This window comes from Megalobrama amblycephala, linkage group LG19, assembly GCF_018812025.1.
Source record: "Megalobrama amblycephala isolate DHTTF-2021 linkage group LG19, ASM1881202v1, whole genome shotgun sequence".
Lineage (NCBI taxonomy): Eukaryota > Metazoa > Chordata > Actinopteri > Cypriniformes > Xenocyprididae > Megalobrama > Megalobrama amblycephala.
The window spans coordinates 7,718,328-7,744,660 of NC_063062.1; the positions used below are offsets into that span (position 1 = coordinate 7,718,328).

Here is a 26,333-nt window from a genome sequence, read left to right on the forward strand (position 1 = left end):
CTTTAAGGTGCTTAGGTCATTATATAAGTTAGGATTAAAGAAAATCAAATTGGTTAAGAAACAGTGACATAAGCAGTTAAATAAATTACAGTGTGCCTGTTGCCAAGAAAAAAGCCCATGACGTGTGAGCGTGAACGGATGTGTTCGTGCCTCTGTTGAGTCACAAGTATTACATCACCAAATCATTGTTACATAAAATCCTGTAGACCACATAAAGCCAAATATATGCAAGAGACATGGCCTAGTAGTTCCCCATTGAGCATTGGTTCTCATACGGGTGGTGCAGATTCGAATCCGGCACAACATTTCCTGACTGTCCACTGTTTCTATAAATAAAAGAAGCAATAAAGCGAAAAAAAAAAAATCATAGTGAAAGAAGAAACATGAACATCAGCTTGTTCTTGTACAGTTTCGAAGACTTCAATTGCATCATATTACAAAAACAGCAGAGATGTCTTCACTGATACATCAAGTCCATCATATATTCCAGACACATTCCATTTGGTCAAACAGTTATATCAGAAAGAGAAATGGCTCCAGTCTTGCACATATAATTCACACAATAGACCAATAGTGGTGCTTTAAAAACAATAAATTCCTCCTCCCTCTCAGTGTGTCCCTGAGGATATAACAATATTCATACAGTATATAATAAAAAAACCCTTTCACAAGGCAAATGAGAGTGTTTAGAGAAGTGGCTAGTTTCCTGTGAGCAGTGGCGTCAGTGGAAGCAGCGCTTAGTGAAATCTACCCTGTTATTACAGACCGGGTTGTGCTTTACCAGCTCATGTGAAAATAAACAGCACTTCTCCTTCACCTGACATCATGGTCAACCCTCAGAGGGTCTCTTGTGTCAGATCATATTTTCACATTTAGCTAATTTTGAGAGCTTAAAAGTGGGTTTGGATAACAGAGTTTTTACCTTTACAGCTTTTAAAGCATAAAATATTGTATTGACATACATCTGACTTGCCTGCCTTTGCAGTCCAGAGTCTATCAAGCCTTGTCTATTTGGCGCAGTCCCGATTCATCCTTTAATGTCATCGAGCTGAACGCCGCCAGCTCCATTCGGGCTGCTATTATTTGCTTTGGTCACAGTGGCTCGTCCCATATCGCCCTTTCACATTCAATTTCCATTCACCTATATGAGTTTTTTTTCTTCCTGTTTCTCTATTCATCCAGAAGGAGTGCTTTAGGTGCTTCCCACAATGCACTATTCATCATACACCTGGCAAACACAATTAGCAACCGTACCCACTATAAATCACACAATAAAAAAATACAAGAGCTGAAAACAAGAGGAAAACTCCAAGGAATAGCTGTACCAGAGCGTCACAATTCAGGCCCGAGACTGAAATGCGACTCACATGCAGCGCATTTTGTCATCGCTTCTATAGAAAGACAAACATGCAAACAGAAGGGGAGCCATTTGCCCTTTCCGTCAATAGCAGGCTGGTGGGAAGTGTGCAGGATTTATGATCGATGCCTGTCGTGGCGTGAATGCTTGAATCATATCGGTCTGAGAGCGCACAGGAAGTAACACATACTCACAGGCGGGCAAACGTGGCTCAGATGGGCTTAGGGGTTAAAGATCTGTCTTAAACGGCAGTCCGGGTCTTTGATTGTAACGCGTAACTGCTTAAATTTCCTACAACATGAGCTCTATTAAAGAGGGAAAACGCAACTTTTAAGTACTTTGAAAAGTTGAAATATCAACCACCCCCGCATGGCCACTCACTGAGTGTGGCTAATTTAAAAAGCAAAATGTCTAAAGTAGACTAGTAGGGTAAAAAAAAGCAAAGATAGGTCCTGCACTGCATAAGGGAGAAATAGGGCCTGCCTGCTATAATAAGCTAAAGGCAAGACCTACTGCTGAAGACCTTGCTACTCACAAGAGAGGAGAGAGAGAGAGAGAGAGCGAGAGAGAGAGAGAGAGAGAGAGATACATACACATTCAAGGACAAATTTACTGATCAAGAGTGACAGTAAAGACATTTATAATGTTACAAATTATTTCTATTTCAAATAAATACTGTTCGTTTGAACTTTGTTTATCAAAAAAAATCATAAAAAATGCATCATGCTTTCCACAAAATATTAATCAGCACAACTGTTTTGATAAGAGATGTTTCTTGAGCAGTAAAACAGCATATTAGAATGATTTCTGAAGGATCATGTGACACTGAAGACTGGAGTAATGATGCTGAAAATTCAGCTTTGCTATCACAGGAATAAATTACATTTTAAAATATATTAAAATAGAAAACAGCTATTTTAAATTGTAATAATATTTCACAATATTGCTGTTTTTACTGTATTTTTGACTTGTAAAAAAACAAACAAAACAAAAAAACTATGTTGAATGGTACTATATACCAAGACTTTATATATATATTTATACTACGGGGCTGTTGAATGCTTCAATCTGGTTGACGAACATTCTAAGGTGTGCAATTATTTTCAGGGAAACGCACAGCTAAAGTAGTTCCAGGCAGGTCTTCTTGACCGCATTACAGTTCCATATCACTTCGCTTAATGATTTCAGTTATTTCAAGGGTCCTACAACAGAAAAATAACCAAAACCCACAATGACACTGACCAATCAATTAAATATGGTAAACAACAGTATAAAAACAATATATTATTTCCATGTTTTTTGCCACCAAATGACATTTTATTATGTACGAAAAGCACATATGCTACTCTCTTTCTCTGGCTCGCTCTCCTACTCGATTTTATCAATAAAATTGTTTTACAACTTGAAAGCAAAACGACATTTCTCACAAGCAAGGTAATAACAGCACCACTGTTGCCAAGCCCGCGAATTGGCCTACTTTATCACTCTTGCCGTGGGTTGTTTTTCATGTCCACGGGTTGAAGTGAACCCAAATAACATGATATTTAGCCCCTGGAATGCGAATTTCACCAGGGGAACGCCACTAAAAATGCGGATTTAATCCCCCGGAGCACGATTTTTACTGGGGACCCCCCTGAAACAAGATTGGGGTAGTTTTGGGTTAGTTCTGAGTAGTATCTGTTGTGAAAACCTGGCAACCCTGAACGCCGCTGTTCTTGGAGCAGATAAACGTACAGTTTCGCTATTAGTAGAGACGCTGCTGCCGAACACTGTTGAGAGACGCACAAACTCAGGTAATTGCATACAAATTGTAATTGCAATCTCTCTCTAACTGCATTAGTCTGCCTCCGTTACTAGCTCTAAAATGACGTTCTGGAATTAGCATGGAGGCTTGGGATTAGATGCCTAAGAAATTAGTCCTACACACAATAGCATTTCAGGAGCAAAAACCTAACAAATGTCTTGAAATACAACATCTGAACAATGTTTTGAGGTGTATAACTGATGCACAGCATTAAGCTGAGCACCTCTCGCTGGGCCAACCCCGCATAATCTAATGCTGGCCTGATGACAATAACCTCTCTCTCCTCCAAAGTACACCCCCTCACTGGCTACTCCTCTCCAGGCCATCCCTTTGTGTCTGTGTTGCCATGGAGACCCCCTGAATGATGCACGACGGTTAGGATGTCGAGGGGGTTTTGTGTCCAGTTCTATCCGCAGCAACCCCTGCGAGTGGAGAGGTGGGCAGGGCAGGAGCATCCTGCGTTTTCTTTTCAAGCTTTACGTTATATGAGGTCACTGTATTAAGGGATTGGAAAATGTGTGCGAGTGTGTATTTCTGCTTATGTGTGCTTTGGCAGGTAGAGATACCCAGTGTACATTGTTATTGACCAGATGCAGAGCTCCACTTTAGACATAAAAATATATTGTAGACCTACTGAAACATATAAATAACAATATGACCATTACAACTGTCGACAACAAGCTAATTGAGAGATATATCTGCCTAAGGGCCATTGCCATTACAGCAGATCCATTAAATAGAAAGGTTCTGGAGGCAATTATTAACAAATATCAACACAACTGTCAACTGCGTACAACAGCAGAAAGGTAATTTATCATCACCAATTAAAAAGGAGAGAGAATAGAGTAAAGGAATAAGTTTTACATTGATGATGAATATTATTAATAATAGGTTTCACTTCTTGCATTTGCAAAACTCACTGCCATGATGTTGGGATGTTGCGAGACGATGCTATGCAGTTGCTACTGTGTTCTAGATGGTTGCTAGGGTGTTCTAGGTGGTTGCTAGGTGGCCAAGTCAAAAGAGCCCATAGGATTCTCGGTCTATAGATATGGGCTGATTCATGTATCAGTTATGATTATGTCTGTTTAGCTTCATTCAAAAAGGTTGTTTTTGGGTTATTGGTCTTTTTATTTAAAGGAATTAAATAACTAAGGAATTTAAGGAAATAAAGAAAAAGAAATTAAAACGGTAAAAGTTCCAGGTCTATTGTAGTGTAGTTAGTCATATTCAAACAAGCGGCACTGGGCAATTTAAATTGTGTTAGTGATTTACTCAAATCCATAACCCTAACTATAAGCAAAAGTAATAGTGATGCAAACAAAAACGGAAAAAGAAAAACTCAAGTTTCCAACAGATTAGCCCTACCATGAGTACTGTGAACCCTATGTTTCTCACTCAACGTCTGCAGCACCTACACAACGGAAATGGCACTGGCTCCTGTCAGCATGGAAACAAAAGAATCTTCATCAATATGCCCTCCGTGTCTTGATGGCAGAAAATGAGAGTGAGTGAAAGAGAGAGAGACTTAGTGATGCATACATTCATTTCATTTAGAATTTCATTTGCCCCATGTCTTTTACACATTAATGAATCCAAAGTACTTAAGCAGGCAGCCCGGGGAGGCCGGCGGTGATTTGCAAGGAAAAGAGCAGTGCATGCTGGGAAGAAAGGGTTAGTTAGGCTACCCTTTCAGCGGCAGTGGCAGAATCCACGATAAAAGAACACTGAAAGGCCAGAGCTGAGACCAGATGAGGATTCAACATTGCTCCTATTAACAATGAATTACTGAGTCGAAATATAGCATTTATAAAAATAGAAACAGGTAACGAGCATTAGCAAATGTACATGAGGTATTATGCTACTGGATTTAGGAAGGAGCCACAGGCATGAAGTTAAATGAAGTGACATGTATAATTCAGGATGGCTTATGTAAGCACACAAACTGTGCATGTTGTTACTGCTTATGTAAGCACTGTTTTATATATACATGTATCTATATGAATGATCTACAAATGGGCCAAAAACATACTGAAGCAGAAGGGAATTATCCAGACAATATATAATATCATGATCTCAGATCTTCGCTGTAGAAATCACCCCATATTCCATTTACGTTGCTTTTGAGAACACAGTCATTTCAGATGGATTGTCATACGAGTTCAGTCTGTGTAATTGTGGAGATTTTTCAGTAAAGTTACATGGTTACACCAGTAGGTGGCAACAAGTGACTAATTGGTGTAACTTCATTGAATCAATCATTTTATGAACAGATACGTTCAAAAACACTGGCTGCGTCTGAAGTCACATACTCTCTTGAGTAGGTACTTATGTTGAATAAGTAATTACTTTGTGACCGCTAAAAATAACGTTCTATATAGTATGAATGTGTATAGTATTAATGTACAACATTTGCCATGTTGCCCTTATAATGCATGACCAACCAGCGTCATTGCCATTCACAAATGGCCTCATGGGATAGTAAAGTGTTCATCATATGCACACTTCAGAATCTCGGCGGAGGAAGGTCATCCAGATACTTTTTGCCTACTCTTTTATGAGTACTGTGAATTCGAACATACTTTTGTGACATACTGTTTTTCGCCTAATATATAGTAGGGAAGTATGCAATTTCAGATACAGCCACTCATTCTTTCAAAAACAAAACAAAGTCTTTATGAGTGAGTCATTGAATCATTCAATCAACCAAAAGGTTCAAAACACTATTTTCACCTGTGGAGAAAAAAATAGACTGTAACAGGCAGTTTTGTGTTTGAAAATTTAAGGTACTTTAAATTAATTTCTTCTTTATCAAACTGTTGTGTAAAAACAATATTAAACCAACAACACTCCATCAAAAAGACTTTACAATGAGTCTAAAACTCATAATTATCGGTTTGAAAGTTATCGGTTATAAGTTATCGGTTTGAATTAGTCTGATTTAGTCAGAACAAATCTTGACTTAAAGGGCTGTTCACACAGAACACATTTTTGCATTGAAAAATGTGAGAAGCAATAAGTGTAATGAAAAAAAAAAAAAAAAACAGTCTAGAGAATCTTTGTCCGTCTAGCACATTTACAGAGAAAAACTATGAAAAAGCAGTGTAGTGGAATGCAAAAACGTGTTCTGTGGGAACATTCCCTTATTCACTGAACCGTAAGTTATTACTCTTGTCATGTCAAAGTCAAAATGAACCAAAAAACCAAAGTCCATTAGGTTGTACTTCGCTTTCTTAGTACGACACTTAAATCAATGTAGTCTCTGACTGGCTGTTCATGACAAAGTGGAGTTAGAAATACACATTCAGAACATAACTTATAATAAACGTTACTTTTTTGGAAAATAAAATGTGTGACCAAAAAGTATTATTTTTTATTTAGTATATTTGTTAAGTATATAGTTAGGACACATTTATTCTATGATGTTCAGAAAAGTGGTCAATAAGGTGGGTTTTTCAAATGACTCACTCATAAAATTTTCATCTCCCACAGTCATCATTTGGTCACATCCTTAAAATGACAAATCATGTCCTTCGTAAGTCAATAAAAATGATAAATAATTCAGAAATGTGGCCGTTACTCATTTTGACCGGAGCATTGCGACGTAACGACTCAGTCTCAACAAGTGCCATCTGTCAGCTGATAGACATACTAAACAGGAGCTAATTAAAGAGTGTCTACATGTTTGAAGTCCTTCCAATCCCTGCGCCACCCTTCTCTAAGCCTAATGAAGGTAATATTGTATTTAGGGAAGCTTGGATGATGATATCAGAAAGGGACGCAATGTTCTTCTGTCACTGATAACCAGTCTCAGCATGTCAGTGTTTCCAACGCAGCCAGCTGAGCTTAAATAAGACAATATCATCCACTGCAGCTTGTTTCTGAATCAGATTAAGCACATAAAGCCTCCTGCCAACATCTACAGGTGCTTTCCTGCAAAAAAAAAAACACACAAATGACCAACACACAAAACTTTATTTAAGTCTTGACCCTTCTCTAAACACCTGAACCCAAATCTCAAGAGCTCCCTGTCGCTCTAAAGACAATGTTCTTTGCAGTTACGCAGCATTAGTAGTAATGCAATGTTCTCTGCAGAAAAACAAAGTTTACACCGTTTCAGACATCCTGTGTGAACACTAAACATTCTCCTTTAAAGTTAAACCTGTGCCCTGTTTAACAAGCAACAATTTATGCCTGAGCTCCAAAAAAAGGTCCAAAGATAAGACCTCACTGCACACGGTACATTTAGAATGCTAACCCCCTTCAATAATTAACAAGGACTCAATACATGAGTAATTATTTTTCCAAACAAATTACACCTCAGGCCCAAACCGCTAGAACTTGATACACCGATATAGCGCCATAAAGACGTTTAATCATCTTTCATTATTTATTAACCCTAGCTCAAGAAAGATTTGACAGCTCTGTGTTTTACAATATCAGTAGTGTGAAATATAATGCTTGATATTATATATTATTTAGAGAGAAAGAGTGTGGACCTTTTAATCTCATCTTCGTTATCATTGATAAAATTAAAAATAGCCCTTTGCGAGCAAACATTTGTCCTTAATTTCATTGATAAGATTAACACTGTGCCCCGTGCACTGTGACCTTTGAAAACTAATGCTGAGAATATATTGATAGAGCATTGGTTTGATAGCACACAACGGCTCTGTCAGTGATGAATGGTGAGAAACGTAGTGAGAAGAGAGTAGAACGGGATAGGCCAGTGAATAACAGCATTGACGATAACAAACTGCGCAGAACACAATGTGAAAGAACTGAATGGAATGGAACAGAACAGTATAAACAGCAAATAGAGAGTTAGTGAGACAGCAGGGCACTGCAGTGGACTTAAAATAAAAGGCCTCAGCTGGCAGGACAAGCTGGGTCCGGCCTGGCGTAAATTAGCCAAACTATTTACCCTCGTACGCATATTATCAAATTCTTCCAATTGAGAAAACAAATGCATCTGCTTCGTTCAGTGCAGTTCATGGGAAACTGCACGGCTGCCTGAAAGCCAGACATTTACTGTGACCAGGCTGGAAAAGAGTGGAGAGGAGGAGTGGGGCCACTTATGTTCACAAAACCCATAATGTCCATAAACCAGCCCTGTCTGGCCCTGGCCCAAACCCCACCACAGCAAAGCTGGACAGTGACCCTCCAAACTTGACTTGTTTCTGTGGCAACCGAAGTGCAGGAAACGTGCAATTTTAGCTGATAATATAAAGGCAATACCATCATTATATCATTAACATAGTAGGGTACTGGAATGCTTAACCAAGTGCACTCAACAAGCAATTCGCATAAACCAGAAAAGGACATGGAGTTCAGGATCTTTAAATACTTCATTTTTGTGAGAGACCAGAAAATGGAAAGGTTTATAAAGCTTGTGAGTGCAAACTCCACACTTGCAAAAGGGATTATGGTTTATTTAGTCTGGGAAGAATAGATGTCACCAAACTATGCTATACTCAACATGGAGTAATAATAGCGCTGAAGGCTACAGTACAGTGTGCTAGAGGCTGCTAAAAGTCTTTTAAGTGACAGCGGATGGAAACGCCTTGGTAAAAAGGTATAAAATTTGGCAAGGAAAAAAAAAAAAAATCACAGCTTGCAATTTTTATGAAGCACGAAATGTAGGGTACAACCAGGATAAAGGCACCTTTGATTTTATTTTCCTCTAAACATCCGCATTTCACTGTGCATGTTGAAATGTGGCTGATCCTTGACGCGAATGCGCTAAGTTGATCTAATATCTCATCTTTTAAATTGCTATACATTTATTTAGCTAATGAGAATTGTACAAATTTCCAAGTAAATTTTTGAGAATTTTTGAGACAAAGGTCTGGTTTTTCAGTTTTGTCGAAGGTAATTAAAGGTGCAGTATGTAGGATTTCTGTCCGCTAGAGGTCACTAGAGGCCTATTCAAAACAAAGGCGTAGCTTGATGACGCCAAGTTTGAGCGCGGAATCTTGGGGAACATGTGGTCTTCACCTCAATGGATGGTGCAAAAGAATAGGGATAGGACTCGGGAAGAAATCTGTGTGTTCGCTCGGTGGCTGCGGTGAGACACTTGTTTGAGACACACTGCAGTAAACTAGATCGATTTTAGAATATCATATTAAATGCTGGATGGCTTGTGTTGATAAATGGCATGCAATTACTTTTAAAACGTATTGTATGATGGAGAAAATTCTGTATTACTATTAATAAAAATAAAGCTGCATCTGATTATGCTATGTTAGCTACTTGACAAAATAGTGTTTTTCTCTGAGGCATGGTAAAGCATGGTACTCGCAAAAAAGAGAAGAAAAAAAAAGAAAATTAGATTTAAACAATAAGACCAAACGTGTTGAGGTATATAACAATTTTCTGTCTATAAATATATCAAAACAGTTGTTCCCTTGTCTATTAAAATGTGTATTATATTAAAGCGTTTTTGGTGTTTCCATGGTTTCTACAAAATAAAACCGGAAACCGAGGGTAACGCGGGTATGACGCAATTGACAGGCGACTCCTCACACGTCCCGGAGCAATTTTCTCACGATTTACAAATAATTGGAAACATTTGGGATATTGTAAGTACTCAAGTGAACAAAATCTATAACACTGGCCTAGTGGTTTTTGGATATTTTACTGCAAAAATATTACATATTGCACCTTTAAATCAACAGTTTTTCAATAACTAAAAAATGTAAAAGTATGGTTTGAGGTAAATATATATATTCTTTAATGTTCTATATTTTTTTTAAAATTTAAAGGGCACCTATTATGCCCCTTTTTACAATATGTAATATTGGTCTTGGGTGTCCCCAGAATGTATTTGTGAAGTTTCAGCACAAAATACCCCACAGTTAATTTATTATAACCATTTGAAAATGTCATTTTTGGGGCCTGTTTTAAAAAGAGCTGTTTTGGCGTGTACCACCTTAAATATAAATGAGCTGCATATCCCCGCCCTGCCTTTGGATGAGGGCGTAACTTGCATACCTATGGCAATAAACAGTTGGTAGAAGCAGAATGGCTGAGAGTGAGAGACCCTGCTGTTTTGTATGGCATTCAGCCATACATGTTTGAACCGGAATCAGACCCAGATGATGAAGAGACTCCGGCAGAAGAAACACAATTGAGAATGGAGCAGGACGTCTCTGAATGGTTATTTGATACATTTATGTACTTATAGAGTTTTAATCGCGTCCCCTTTGCAATTATGGATGTGCAACACACACACACACACACACACACACACACACACACACACTGTGATAACGTTCGCGCAATTTTTTGAAACTACAAACACAAATACTGTGATAACGTTTGCTAAGTAAACATACACAGTTTTTAATACAATATCTTTAAAAAAAATATATAAATATAAATATATAATATATAAATATAAATATAAATATAAATATAAATATATATATATATATATATATATATATATATATATATATATATATATATATATATATATATATATATATATATACATATATATACATATATACGTGTGGATACACACTATACAAACAAGGTTTAAATTATATACACAGACATTCTACGACGACAACAACTTTAGACGCATTTGTTATTGAATTGGCTGACATCGACTGAAATGACTATTTGCTCAAAAAACATTAAATACACTTACTTCTTCTGGAGGTGACGTTGGATCGCGAACAGTAGGCAACGATCCACACTTGAGGATTAACTTTGAAGCAAGACCTGCTTTGAATTGACCCTCGTTCTCAAAACAGTCAGTCAAAAAATTGATTCACGCAAACATAAACGTATTTTGGAATTTTGAGTGGCGCCTTTCTTTCGTAAATAAAATCCATCCACTGCGTTTTCAGTGGCTCTGATGTCGGAAGTAAGTGAAAACTACTATGTTCATTATTACATCCCACAACAGAACACTTATGTTTCTTAGGAGACATTACCGGCTGTCGTTGAAACAATGGAGGATGGTTGACCGATCACCGAGGGTCGGGGTCTATGCCAAAACCAGATTGTCAATCAAACCACGTGGGTGGGGCTTAGCGCAGTTCTACGTCACAGTGAGAGCAATCTTAGAACAGGGCGTTCTGAGACAGTGCTTATGAATTATTGAGATTGTAAAAAAAACACTTGGTGGATTTTTCTCATTCTAGGGTGGTTTTGCTCACACACTGCCAACACACATTTATGGTCAAACACCATGTAAAAGTGAATTTTGCATAATAGGTGCCCTTTAAAGTGTATTAACTGATTAAAGTAAATTAAATGATTTTATCAAAATAAACAATATGGTAAAACTTTTTCAAAGTTTTGATTGTCTGTAAGTATTAACATAGAACACAAAACATTTTACTTTTTTTAACATTTATTTTTGGGGATTTTTGCCTTTATTATGATAGGATAGTATAGAGTAGACAGGAAGTGAGATGGGAGAGAAAGAGGGGACGTGACTGGGAAAGGTTCACGAGTCGGGACTCGAAGCTCGGGTCGCACGAAGCGCAACGGCGTTATATGACGGTGCGCTGCCCACTGGGCTATCGGCACTGATTAAACATATTACTTTAAAGTATCTGTATCCATACTGGGGGCCTTTTTCCCTATGCTGATGAGCCTTTTACCTCAAATGTACATTTATATGATTTTTAAACCAAAGAAACTACTATTTTAACACAAAATGTGTTGCTTGTTTCTACAATCATACACTACGGGAGCAGTGAAAAGGAGATTTTCCTTAATGTTTGCCTTTAGCCCTTGTATCCTACTAGCCACTATGCTAAATTAGCATTGAAAAACAACGTTAAAATTAAATTTATACTGGTAAAAATGACCACGATATAGTCTTAAAATGGACTAAATGCATCCATATCTGTCAAAATTGATATGGAAGGGTTTTTGTAGCAGGCTAAAATGACTTTGAGCAGTCGGCTTGGTGTTAAGATGCTCAAGTAGCAGGAGTTAATTAGCTACTTGTCTCTTGCTCCGTTGAGAAGAAAGTAAGACGCTATGAAGCGGGTAGCCCACAGGCAAATGAAACAAGCATTATTACGTTTCTGTCACTCATCTTCACAAAAGGCTGAATGTCTCATAAAAGTAATTCTTGAGAGGTCCGAAGAGGGAGAGAAAAAAAAAATTCTTTCATCAATGCAGTGCACCTCGATGGCCATCAGTCAGTCAGTCAGTCAAAAAAAAAAACCTGGAGAACGTAATCTTAATAACAAAGAAAATGTCACGGTTGACATTTGCCAAAGAAGTGTTCTACCTCCTCGGTATTATTATATTAGCTTCTATCTGAGCAGTACAAACAAACCCTTATTCTCTTGTGGAAAGCATATCAAAGACCCCAGTGATGTCTGTTGCCTGTTTTTGTTGCATTATGGGTAAACAGCTCTAGTTCAGTTGCTACAGGCCAGCCTAACTCATATTCAAGGCTCTGTGTAAGCGAATCCCACTGCTCAGTGGCGTCGGAATAAAAAGATGCCTTACGTACGCTTGAGAGAACAGTAACTAGTGGCAACCTCATTCATTAAAGTGCTTCTTAATGCCTGCCATGGAGCCACCGCAAATGTCCTGGAACGGTAGTTCATTTATAAACACAAGATAGGCAGGTTCTGACTGCTCACACTGAGGCATATTGTTTTGTGCCAGAAAGGAATCATGTTCCCCGTGATGTTCTTTAGATGAACAGCTTGATAATACAGGTTTGTCTCCTTTTTTGATGGTGCTGTGAGGGGACCGTGCTGAACTCACCGCCATGATGCTAGGGTGTTCTGAGGTGGTTACTAAATTAATATTCAGCAAGGAGACATGTACAAAAGATTTATATTTCAAATAAACGTTCTTCTGAACTTTCTATCAATCAAGGAGCCCTAAAAAATGGTTTATCATGGTTTCCAAAAAAATATTAAGCAGCACAACTATAAGAAATGTTTCTTGTGCACCAGATCAGCATATTAGAATGGCTTCTAAAGGATCATGTGGCACTGTTTTGTTTTTGCGCACAAAAAGTATTCTCGCTTCATAAAATTAAGGTTGAACCACTGTAGTCACATGGTCTATTTTAACGATGTCTTTAGTGCCTTTCTGGACCTAGAATGATGGTTATTAAATCTTACGTGTTTGGAACGACATGAGGGTGAGTAATTAATCACAGAATTTTTCATTTTTGGGTGAACAAACCCTTTAACATGTTCCTTCAAGTTATAAAATATGAAGCAAAAAATTATTTCAAAATAACTTCAATAAAAATTAAGAATGTTTTCATTAAGAAATTTCATTTCATTCGTGAATCCAGCCCCATGTTGTGAAGGACACCAAACACTAATGTCTTGAGGGCGAATCATTCGCATCATGGCTAGAGAAGAGGTCACATTGCATTTTACACAATGCAGCACTTTAAGAACAGACAGTAAAAGCCATAATAGCTGATTCCTGCATTATGGCACATTCAAGCTGTGCTGTTATGATCGATGTGTCCAAATAAATATATTCTTGGATGAGATCCCTCAGGTTACGAGCTTGGGCCATTAGCACATTGGACGTTCTAAAGAAAGCAAGGTCATGAGTTCTGGATTCTGTGCATCTTTGGGCTAAATTTCAGCCTATCGAAGAAAAATGTGCAAAGCATGCTCTCTTCCCCTCAAGCTCTCCTATATTAAGGCTCTGACGTCTGGAGAGTATTGACTGACACACTGAGTGGCCATGCTGTCTCTTCCTTGGTGACCTCTACCCGCTATGACTCACACTGCCGAACCCAGCAGGGTCTTCAAAGTGCTGAGAACCGACGACAGCTAGGGGTTGGGCGGGATGTTGTGGATGGAGGTATGGAGAAAGAGAAAGAGAAAGAGGCTGCACGTATAACAGCATATGCTACACATTTGCTCTCTTTGTTCCAACCGCAGGCATGTAACACTCAGCTGACGACGGCGAGTTTACATAAACCTCAAACTTACATGAGGACATTCTACTCGTAATATACTTCCTTATTTCATTTAAGATAAAGGGGGTAAAAGGCCCAAGTGGGACAGAAACTGTAATCTGCTTTATCTGGTCCACAGTAAGCTAGCCAGATTTACCTGTTACATCATTAGCTAGCCCGCACCACAGATACGGCACAGGGATTTAAGCTGACATAATAAACAGAGTATTATTAGGAACAGCCTCAGTCCAATGGAATGATGTCCTTGTGCAAATATATATCTAAGATGTTGCTCTGGCAAAGCTAATGAGCATAACAACTGAACACAAAACCCATCATGTCATTTTAATAGGGCTTAGTTTATATTTAAAAAGAATCTTCTCAAATCTCAATTCTCATTTTTATGAACCGATATTGATTCTTAAATCCCAATAATCGATTAGTCTATCCTGTTTTCAGTTGATGAATGAACAGAACATTGTAGCGCGGTTCCCATACCATAAATCGCAATAAGTTTTGTGCTTTGTTCATTTTGATATGAAACAAAGTCTCAGATTTCAAATTCTGTCAATTTTATTACAAAATTTGAAAAAATAAAATGTTTTGGCGCTGTTTAATGTGGCGTGACAGATCGCTGTAGTGCCTCAGTTTAAGCGAAGCAAACGTGAACTGATCATCTCCTCTTTAATACCAGTTACAGCACGAAATAAATATGAATGAACATCTGAAGGTATGTTAAAAGATAGAATACAACTTACCGAAATCCGTATCATGTCTCATGTAAAATCGCTCATCAGTGTTTCAACCGCGGAAAGATGTCAATAAAACAGCTTGTAAACAATAACGTCACATTTACCTCAGAAAACCATATTCAGTGACCATAAACTCGTTAGTCAGCTCAAAATGAACTCTAGAGAGCAGCATTTTGCTAAAAATGTGCACCATATTCAGTATAATTTTCTTCAATATTTAATGTACGTTTGAATAAATCTGTCAAGTTTTTATGACAGCCACCATTTAAATGTTTATATTTTTCAAAAACCAATCTGGAGTAGAAATAAAATTATGTAATTGTAAAGTTAGTATTATAACTTCATTATTATAAAAAAATGTCCTTGAGTGTAATTTAAGTGTTTGTATACAAATCAGTTCATTTTAACCTTCAATATTATAGTAATGTAGTTTTTTTTTCCTTGAGAAAATTTGCCATGTACCTGATATATAATCCAAAATGATCAGTATTCGAATCAAATCGAATTGAATCGGAATATACTTTTTATCGTTAACAGGAAATCAGAATTGACCCTATTTAGTGTCTAAAGTATGTTCAAATTCAATGGTTCATTATGTGCATTAGTCCAAAAACAAATTACACTTGTCTTCGTAATCTTAAAATAAACATGTTAAAGTGACAAGTCATGATTCCAAAAAAAAAACAAGGAAATAAATTCACAATGGATAAAATCAAGTCCTGCCCTACATACCCGCCCTTTAAATTCTCGAATATCCCGTTTCACTCAAAAATATGTCACATTATGTAAGTTAAAATACTTTGCCAATAGGAATTCACATTGACTTTACATAAGACATAGAACAGACTCAAAGATCACACTTCACACTTCAACTGCATAAAACTGCTGTTTACTACTTTAATAAGGCTGTTAATGTCTTATTCAACACATGCAATGTTTGAGTCACATATAGCCCAACTGGTTTTTCCATGGCTAGCATGTGTATGCAGCTAATTGCCTTTCTAATGTTTACCTTAATTAACATTGCTTTGTTTGCTTGTCAATTCAGCCCCGTGAAAAATCCATAAAAGCACGCGAAAACTAGCTACACCTACGTTATAAGAGCTCTTAAATCCAATACACCACATGCATTTGTGTTCAATGGATCAAATAACAGCAGAACCGACAGACTGTGGGTTTGCGTTGAGCAGCGTCAGTAAAGATATGAAGAACAGCTGATAGAGTCTGCGTTGCCAGTGCTGACATCCGCTTGTGGAAGCTTTCACGGGGCGTTTGCAGTAGGAGAATGACACCAAAGCCATCGGCAAGCTGCTGAGACTTTGGAAATTTCCTGCTGAGAGTCCTCCCTGCCTTCCACAATCACTTTTACAGCTGATGGCATCTTAAGAGGAGCCTTTTAGGAAGCAACGTTACGAGAAGGGGAGGGCTGACGGAGGCTTTAGTTAAAAATATGCAAAGGGAACATTTTGTGCATCCTGTCCTATCGAAGGTCGCGGGTAATTGTCCCTCCGATTTAAAAGCACTGCCAAAACAAATAACTGCAGGGAACAGAATGGAAGATGCATGAACAGGCATGTCTTTATATAACAGTTCTGCTGAAAGCCACTGCCTTCGATAGAAACGTTTGGTAACCTTGGTGCAAGGGTCAGCCTTAATTCTCAAGTTTTTCATGAGGTTTAATGGTAGAAGCTGGTTTTAATCTCCTCTGATTCAGCCGTTCTCATCATCAGTAATAAATCCAGACAGATTGAGAGACACAGAAGTGATTACATTTCTTTTCCTCTTATAGAAGGGTTTGTGGCCTTGTTATGCATTAAAAGGTGAAGTGTGTAATTTCTTCATCACTAAATGGAATTGCAAAAATAATGACCTTTCAAAAAGGTTTCCCAAACACTCCCTCCATCTTCCATTGTTTGGACAAACAGGTCACAAACCCCAGCTCATGCCATTGGTTGGTCATGGGTCAAACAAAACAGTTGTTAAAATATAAATATTAGGAAATACTTAAACTTGATATAACTTATTTGATATAAGCTTAAGTTGAAGTACTAAAATTACAAAAAACTAAAACTGAAATAGTTAAATTGTTCTTACAAAAAAAAAATTTAAACTAAATAGAAATATTAAAAATAAAAAAAATGACTAAATTACTAAACCTTAAAGTAAAATTGAAAATATGAATATGTTTTTATATTAATAAATACTATACCACACTGTAAAAATTATTTTAATTTATTTTCTTCAATAATTTCAAATTATTTTCTTAATTCAATAATTAATGTGGTTCAGATAACATAATATTTTGAGTTTCTGTTGATTAAACCAATTGCCTTCAATGTATTAACTCAAATTTTTTATTTCATTGAACTCAAAAGTAACATACTTTTTTTTTTAAGTTAAACCAACAATTCTTTTTTACAGCGCAGTATAAAAATAATACTAAAATAACAATGTTTAGAACATATAGTGAATGTTTTTCGGTTTTCAGTTTTTCAGTTAAATGAGTCAGTGATTCAGTTCGATTTGTGAAAAAATTGTCCAGACTATTTTTGTGAAATGGTTTAACCAGTTTATCACAAAAAATGTTCTTGGTTCAGTGAGTCAGCGATTCAATCCAATTCATAAAATAGTTGTTCATACAGTTTTTGCGAACTGGTTCACATTTTTTAAACTTTTTTTAAACTAAAAATGCTTTACTTATAGTCAATTGTATATACTTATTGGTCTAAGAATAGGTAAGGAAAAAAAAAAAAAAAAAAAAACTCACACACTTCACCTTTAAGCCAGCAGGGAGTATCTTTGAAAATATCCACACAGATATGATGTATGAAAGGAGATCTACGTTGTATTCTTGTCACACTGTAGATTCACAAGCAGCAGCCATTTAGAAAAGTGTCGGCTGATGATCCTTTCAGAAAACCACAATCTTTCTCTCTCGTTTCCATTATAAGATTTTCCCCTATGAGAGACAGAAGCCCCCCGTTTCAACAGAAGCCTGTATTAAACAGTCAGAGCGTTCCAAGAACAGTGTGATCCTCTCCCAGGGCTATATAACTCTGTGGGAGGCCTCTACAGGTGGGTTGCTGCTGGCTACATTTCTCTGTGTGTCCTGTTACTAAAAAATGAGGTGAGAACCAGTTGGTAACAGTAGGCTGATGTCTGATTGAGGTATCTTTTTAGCACAGGAATGCAACACATCGATGCAATGATAATTATAGACCACCTACAAGAGATCTGCAATCATACTGCATGCATGAACTAATGCATCACTAAATATAGTTTTTTTTGGTTTTCTGAAGTGGTGCTTTCCATGCAAAACTCTAAAGGCACCCACATACCTACAAGATAATCGGGCTGATTTTGGGCCCAATTCTACCGTTCCGACAATACTAGGTAAAGTCTTGATTATCTTGATGGTTCAACAGATTATTTTATCAGATTTTCCTATGGTGTGAGGTGTTTTAAGAGTCTCTCACATTTTGAAAATTTGATAAGATTTGAAACATTCTTTAGTGTGGGCCACCTACGCTATCACGGGGCGCCGGCGTTAACGCTTCTTTTCTTTGAATGGGTGACCATGGTGCCGAACTGATTGTGGGTTCCGTCGCGTCACTTCACTCGCGTTGCAAGCGGCAGAAGTTGAGATTTCTCAACTTTTCAAGCGCCTCGCAGGCTCACATCAGATCGCCCTTGCAAATACCCTAAATTTGATTGCGTTTGTAACCGGATTTGATTGGCTGTTAACATAACGGTCTCAACACAAGCTTCAGACACGCCCTCCGTCAAGCGTGACGGGCCCCCGTGAAGCCTTAAGGTGTAGTTTGGTTCCAAGGATGTTGCTATGCGGTTTCTAGGGTGTTTTGTCTGTTGCTAAGGTGTTGCTATGCAGTTGCTAGAGGGTTTTGAGTCATTGCTTGGGGGTTGCTATGCGGTTGCTGGGTGGTTGCACCTAAACATTCTTGCAACCCGAAACAATGTGGACACACTAAGAAATCTAAGACAAAATACACAGAGCAATATTAGTGTTTGCCAGGGCATTGCTGTGTGGTTCCTAAAGAGCTCTGAGTGATTTTTTGCATGGTTGCTATGGTGTCCTGGGTGGTTGCTAGGTGATGCTTACTTGTCAAAGTCAAAAGAGCACGCACCAAAGTTTCTAGACATGGCTTGGCCTCTCTTTCAATGCAAATTTGAGGGATTTTTTTCAGTAAAAAATGACTTCTTAATGACTTCTTTTTATATACAAATATATAAATATCCTTAAAATAAGATAAATGTACTTGAGAAGCAAGATATTAAAACTTGCTTTCACATACTATATCTTGAATACACATGTATCTTGTCTTATTTCTTTTAACTCATTTGTACTTAAAATAAGTGCAAAACATCTGTCAGTGCAATAAGACGAAATAAACTAATTTTAAAGATGCATTCTCTGAAAACAAATTGTAGTATCTTATGCAGTATTGCTTCAAGTAAACTAAATATTTTTAGATAACTTTCAAATAAGACAAACACTAGTCAAAAAGAGGATTTTTTTTTTACTATCATTTCAAAATCATATCATGTCAATGGTATAAAACCAAATGGTTATACATCAAATTGTAACATATAGGTTTAAGGATTTGAACAAATCCCTAGCACTAAATATGCACAATAGTAATAGTGCTTGCTATGTCTTATTCGCTCTCCCTCTTACTCTCTCTCACTCCAGATGTACATGGCTGACGGCTGATGCGACTCTGTACAATGTCAGCTTTTTTCTCCTCTTTGTTCCAGCTGGGAGGAAATTAGGAGATCATCTTGTATGTGAACTCCCTCAAGAAAGAGGACACAATCTCAGAGTAACAGCAGCTCCTGTACCACTCTTCACACTTAACTCATCACTGACACACACTCAATTAATGCACATGGGTAGCTGAAATATACCATATATATCATATGGAAGGGCAATGTCGGTCCTGGAGTGCCACTATCCTGCAGAGTTTATCTCCAACCCAAATCAAACACACCTGGACAGGGTAATCAATGTGTTCAGGACTACTAAAGGCCCGGGTATATTTTATTTTCTGCGTATCCTTTGGTCTTAAAGGGGACCTATTATGAAAAAATTCACTTTTACATGGTGTCTCCCCTATTAGCATAGACCCCGCCCTGGGTGAGCTGTACACAGTCCGCCATGTTTAGCTCCTCGCCAAAGCACTTAACTTTTAAGTGAGAAATTTATTCTTATTAAAAGTTACTAAGTTATTCAATCAAGAGCATTTAGTGATTTTCAGTTTTTCTTTTGTTGTTTGGTTCATATTAATGGGATATACAGCAGTAGGTACTGTATATTACACTGCTTTCACTTTAATACACTGATCTAACATACAAGATTTCTTTACTTGCCGTTTATGTTCACAGACAACCGACTGTGTTTATCTGAACTTTGTGTGTATTTGACAGTTTAAGCGCAGTAACGCGTGAAACACGGGACGCGCCGTCTGACAGCCAGCTTTCTGTGCGCGTGCTTCGGATGTGTGCACTGTGTTTTTGACAGAATATCCAAGGCACAAGCTTGTAGGCTCCGCCCTCTTCTGGAAAGAGGGGTGGGGAGCAGCAGTTCATTTGCATTTAAAGATACATGCATGAATACAGCATGTTTTTCCTTACACTCAAAAATGGGCATTTACAATATGGTATAATTAGGGCTGTGGTAGGCATGACAACCGCACCACCGCGGTGGTGAAGTTGCCACCGCGGTCGTGGAGTGTCACTGGCGGTAGTGTGACATTTTATATACATGTATAAAAATATATATAAGAGGTCGCGTTAACCGAAAATTTTCCGTCATTGATGAAATTTTTTGAGCAGTGACGGAAAAAATCTGCAGCCCGTCCGTCATTTTGACAGATTATGTAGCTTGTAACTGTAATTCCCACCCCTGTCCAGTAGGTGGTGAGCGCGCTCCAGTGTGGCAGCAGAGCGCGAGTTCAGTCTCCAGAATAAAATGAAAACAGACGAGCACCTTAGTTTAAGTCAATTTTATAATAATAAAGTTACTTATGCTTACTTGCATAATTAAGTTTTGTTATTTTTCTTATTGACTATAAGATTATAATGGTCAATGAATGGCTTTTCTGAGGTATATTGTTACGTGAAATTGTTTGCAACACTGATGACTGTGATGTGATACAGATTTCGGTAAGCTACATCTTTCAACATATTTTTTGATTTTCATTCATGTTTATTTCGTTCTGTACAGTATAAAGAGGAAATGGTGATCGCATTCACTCACAATCCGTGACAAGTGTTCAAGATAACGTTAACTGAAAAGTGACGCAGTATTTGATCAACTTTCTTTTCATAGTATAAATAAATGCATAGCCTATGCCTATTTGCTTATCCTGTAAGTTCATGAATAAAAATTAAAATGTGGACGAAATCAGAAGCTATTAAATGACTTATCAAAATATATAAATTCAAATGACGGGTAATTATTGATTATGATCGAATTTTTTACGATCCTGTCCATCAAAATGACTAACACAACCTCTGATTTTATATATATATATATATATATATATATATATATATATATATATATATATATATATATATATATATATGGTGAGTTAATTTTTTTTTAATCAGGGTAAGAGCTAAACTCTGCAGGACAGTGGCACTCCAGGACAGACGTTGCCCATCCCTGCTCTGTCAGAACATGCTTTCCCTAAATAAATGTATAATTTAGGATATGCATTCTTGTTGAGGATCAAAAGGACAATCATGGTGCATTCCAAAGTTCAGAAAAAATGTTTGTGCAGATTATTTGTACATCCTGGTGGAAATGTTCTTCACCAAACTGGGACAGAAAATAAATTAAATTCTCATTTACATTGACCTTGAGCCAAAAGCATGCTGTTTTCAGTCTATTTTGATCTCAGATCTTTCCCTACGAGCAAACCGATTACATCAGCAGCACAGCTGGGAAAAAAAGAAGGGAGCAGTCAATAACACACTTGTTGATAGTTTCCACTCACTTCAGCAATTTACCAAACATGACCAAGTGGCCGGTTGCCTTTACAAGCCTCAAAGCATTTGCAAAACTCAAACGATAGCCTATCTGCTCTCATTTAGTAATTATGCCGGTGGCATCCTAAACGTAACACATCTGGCAGCTCTTGGACTGACTCATTCCCCTGTGTTTGATTTCTCTCAGGGTGGCTGTGTGGTCATCCACCTAACCTAACCTACTGTTGGCCTACCAGAGGCTATCCAACAGAGCAAGCTTCTGTGTGAACCAGGTCTAAGTCTACACAAAACGGCTCAATCTGGCCCGTGAAACCCAAACAAGGCTATAGGTAAATGAAAGAGTTGACTGGAAAAAAAATAAGCAGCTTTCAAGTGAGGCATCTGTTTCTAATGTCGGCGCTCTGGTGTGGATTACAGGGAAGTATTGCCGGGGAACTGACGGTGACCCCATATCTCTATCCCTAGGGAGATGGTTAGTAGCGATGAGAGCACTGGATTCAGGTTGGGAGGAGGGAAGTGAATCGAAATGAAACTGACCCCCTGTTTACAATCAACTTGATGCTGCATTTCTTTAGGGGTTTTTTTTTTTATTCAAAAGCATTCAAATATACTGCTTTTTTTTTGTACTAGAAACTCTAAAGGTGGAAAGAATGGATTCAAAATAAACAACAACAAAAAAAATATCTTCCAGCTGTAAATATCTTCCAGGTGCTGCCACCATGAAGCTGTACCATGCTGTAAAACACAGTAAACAGACTATTTTAATCTTCAAAGCAGAACTCAACATGTGTTTTATCACATTAAATAAGATAAGGAATCAGGTTCTCAGCAAGCCATTGAATTTTATGACCTTCTCTAAACGCACGTGTTGAGGAAGTTCTGGAGATTTTTAACATACACACCACCAGAATAAAATCTGAATATGCGCACTTCCCTACTACACAGTATGCAAAAAGTAAATCAAAGGTATAGGATGTCTGCATACTCAGTATTCATGACACAGTAGAGGAACAATACTTGGATGATGTACAAAAATGAATTCTCATTAGTGTTATGAACTTAAGTAATAGTGAATAAGATATTAAAATATTTAAAATATTTTCACAGATTGTATCTTGAATATACATTAAGTGTGTTGTCATAGGCTTAAAAACAAGTGAAGTGAGATGAAATACACTTGTATTAAAGACACATTTTCTGAAAACACATCTTAGTATCTTATGCAGTGTTTCTCAAGTGCATGTCACTGTTAGATAACTAGAAAGGAAGACATAAATACTTATTAAGAATAGGTTTTTTTGCAGTGCAAGTAGACTTGTTGGTATCCTTATAAGGCCACGAGAGCCATAAGATTTAAGAAAGAAAAATGGAAAATGAGGGAAAACTGTGAGACGGGAGTGATTCAGGCACCAAAACGTTGTTCTGCATGGTTAAACTCTACTTTTTTAACAACCTTTCCTTTAAATTAGCAAGACAAGACACACTCATACCCAAATCACAAAACCAGCATTAATGGGCCAGATTTACTAACAGCTTGCGCCAATGCAAACAGTCTTTTGGCTTAAACAAAAAAATACTGTGAGTATTTACTAAAGACACGAAGTGAGAAATTAGCAATGAAATGGCGTGGACAGTTATTTTTAGAGTTATCGCATATTCAGATGCAAAATTTATGGAAGGAGAGTATCTGAATCACGCAACGTCATTTACTAAAGTTTGCGGTAGTCAATTTACTGGTATTTGCGCAAAAAAGCATGTCTTAACCCATTTTGCGCTTGGCATGGCTGCAATAGTTGCTGCTAGGAGGAGGCGCTGCAAAGAGGAGAGGGATTTTTCTCCACTAGTGTTATTTATTTGGAATTTATTTGGAATGCCAAAGGAAGATGAACATATCGATTACCAAGCCACGATATTTTTAATTTGCTGCAACCCTATGCCAATTTGCACTGCTTTTGGTAGATTGAGTTGGTCATTACGGAAATGAGCTGGCTGCGTATGTGTTCTTTAATTTGAGAATTGTAGATCACCAGCAGAACTTTTCACTCTCATCTGTGCTTTTATGTGATTGAAGTCTCACGTTAATTTGCCCTGTTTAGTAAATCTGGCCAAAAAACTTATGCAGTGTTGCTTCTCAAGTAATTTTTTCTGGTTTTACTGGAAAACAAGTCAAAAAGGTCACATTAAATACTCAATAAGAAGTAATTTTGCAGTGCAAGTCAAAGTACATCCGGGTCAAAGAACAATTTCAAAGTGGCGGAAGCAGTTAATCCAGAGGTGCGTCCCAATTCACGTACTTATGCACTATTCTATGATGTTTTTAAGTACATATAGTGCGAGTACTGCAGTCACACAGAAAATTCTAAAAAGAAAAAGTGCACTTTAAATGATAATGATGCACTAAATTAACGGAAAAAACAAAGTGAGGAATGTTGGACACTTCATGCACTCAGCTGTTGCAGCAGGGGGGATCATACATTTTGTTTAATGACAAAAACGTATAAAATTCATACACTACATGGATGAGTACATAGTGCATAAGTACACAGTGTATAGTGTGTCATTTGGGATGCAACTCGGGAATTTATTTATACTACACGCCTATAAGAAGAGAAATTAGTCATTAAAGTCAGTACATACTACAGAACTACAGGAATCTTGACACAGGCAGAGTAACCATTCACAAACCAAAACTATTTGAAGAGCAATCCATACAAAGGGCATGACAACATAAGCGCCTTACCTATAGTATCTAGACTGCAGGTAGGTAGAGCACACCGCTTTGGAGACGTGACTAGCAGAGCCAAAGTCGATGACCTTGACCCTGTAGGGTTGGCGGGCTGGGTCTACGAGCATGATGTTCTCAGGTTTCAAGTCGGCGTGGATCAGTCCGAGGCTCTTGAGCTTCATGAGGGCAGTGGCCACCTGCTGCAGGATCGGTCGGATGTACTTGAGTGGCAACGGACTGAACTTGTTCTGCTTAAGGAAGTCGTACAGGTTCTGCTCCAACATCTCGAAGACCAGGCACGTGTGGTTCTTGTGCTGGAAGCACTCGTACGCTCGAACGAAGTTGTAGTCATCCGCGCTCTCCGTGCTCAGCCGAGCCAGTATGCTCACTTCGATCTGGCCCTGCCGCGCATACGAAGGGTGGTTCTTGAGGATCTTGATGGCCACGATCTCACTGGTGCCACGTTTCCAGCACTTCACCACCTGCCCGAACGTCCCTCGACCAAGGAACTCCAGCACCTCGTAGGTGTTGGTCATGGAGCAGAGCACCTCGTGCTGCAAGAGCTGGTAGTCGCCCTCACTGTTGGCGCCGCTGTTCTTGGACGTCGCTGTGGTGGAGGCGGTCGCTGTCGCGACGGTGGCCCCGCTCTGCGTGTTGTTCTGGATCATGGGTGCAGGCGGCTGCTGCTCCTCAACCACGTGCACGCTACTCCCGCTGCCGTTGTTGTTGTCCAGCTCCTCGCTTTTCCGCTTAAGCCCGCATCGCTGGTACGTGTCCAGCAGACTGACGGTGCTGCGGCGCGTCAGATTGTGGCCTCCGCTGCCGCTTCCGCTACTACCGGTGCTGCCCAACAGTTGACCAGCCGCCCCAGATGTGCTGCTGGCCGAGGCCACCACGATGTGCCCCGAGCCGGCCGGGAAGAGGAGGGCCTGTTCGTAGGACAGGGAAGAGTTGGAGACCTGGAGACTGGCGGCGTTGATGCCCACTGGGGCGACTGAGACACTCTGCTTGCTGTTCTGACTGTAGACCTTGCTGTGCGTGCCGTACCCTGTCATATCCCAGTTGCAACTCTGCTCCACCTTCAGTTTCTTCACGCTAAAGAAGGCACTTGACTGGAGAGTGTGAGGGGAGAAGACTTGCACTTGCGAGGCCATACCTGAAAAACGAGAGGGAGGGAAGAAAGAGAGAGGGGGAATGTGAAACTTGGATTGAAACTCGAGCATAAGCTTTAAATAAAAATCCTACAGGTCATGGCAGGCCAGTTTAATAGAGTCAGAGTCCAGATGCTTACTTATAAAATAGCCGTTGTACAAATACCTTGCACACTTTTGGTTTGATTGCTCAGCAGTGTTCAGACTTGAAACTAAAGTTGATAGAGTCAGCTTAAGGGCAGCACCTGGACTGATTCACTATATATATTTAAGAACATTTCTACATAAAATGAATCCATGTGGGGAGTAAAAAAAACCTTGATTTGTGTATTTTCCAATAACATTCGAAGCTTGACTGCTCGTTTCAAATCTAGTCTCTTATTTTTTGTATTACCTTGACAAATTTGATGAAAACATTTCCAGACGTTAGCTAAATCTGAAAAAAAAAAAAAAAAAAAAAAACATCTTTTTGGTCATTTATTTTTAAATTAAAAAAAAAATAGCTAAATGTTTTCTTTTAGGTTCTGATTAGTCTGTACTAGAAATAAATCATTTAAAAAAAGAAACCCCTTCTATCCACTAAATACACAGTGCAAATCTGCAGTGAATTGG

General features: G+C 38.3%; 1 protein-coding gene across 3 annotated transcripts in view; it reads right to left on the reverse strand.

Moving 5' to 3' along the window:
- hipk2 (homeodomain interacting protein kinase 2) overlaps positions 1-26,333 on the reverse strand; it is a 127,366-nt gene that overhangs the window by 67,207 nt on the left and 33,826 nt on the right. For all 3 annotated transcript variants that reach the window (XM_048168669.1, XM_048168667.1, XM_048168668.1), the window contains exon 2: positions 24,586-25,726. In XM_048168669.1, coding sequence (XP_048024626.1) covers positions 24,586-25,726 — 1,141 coding nt within the window. The remainder of the gene's footprint in view (positions 1-24,585; positions 25,727-26,333) is intronic.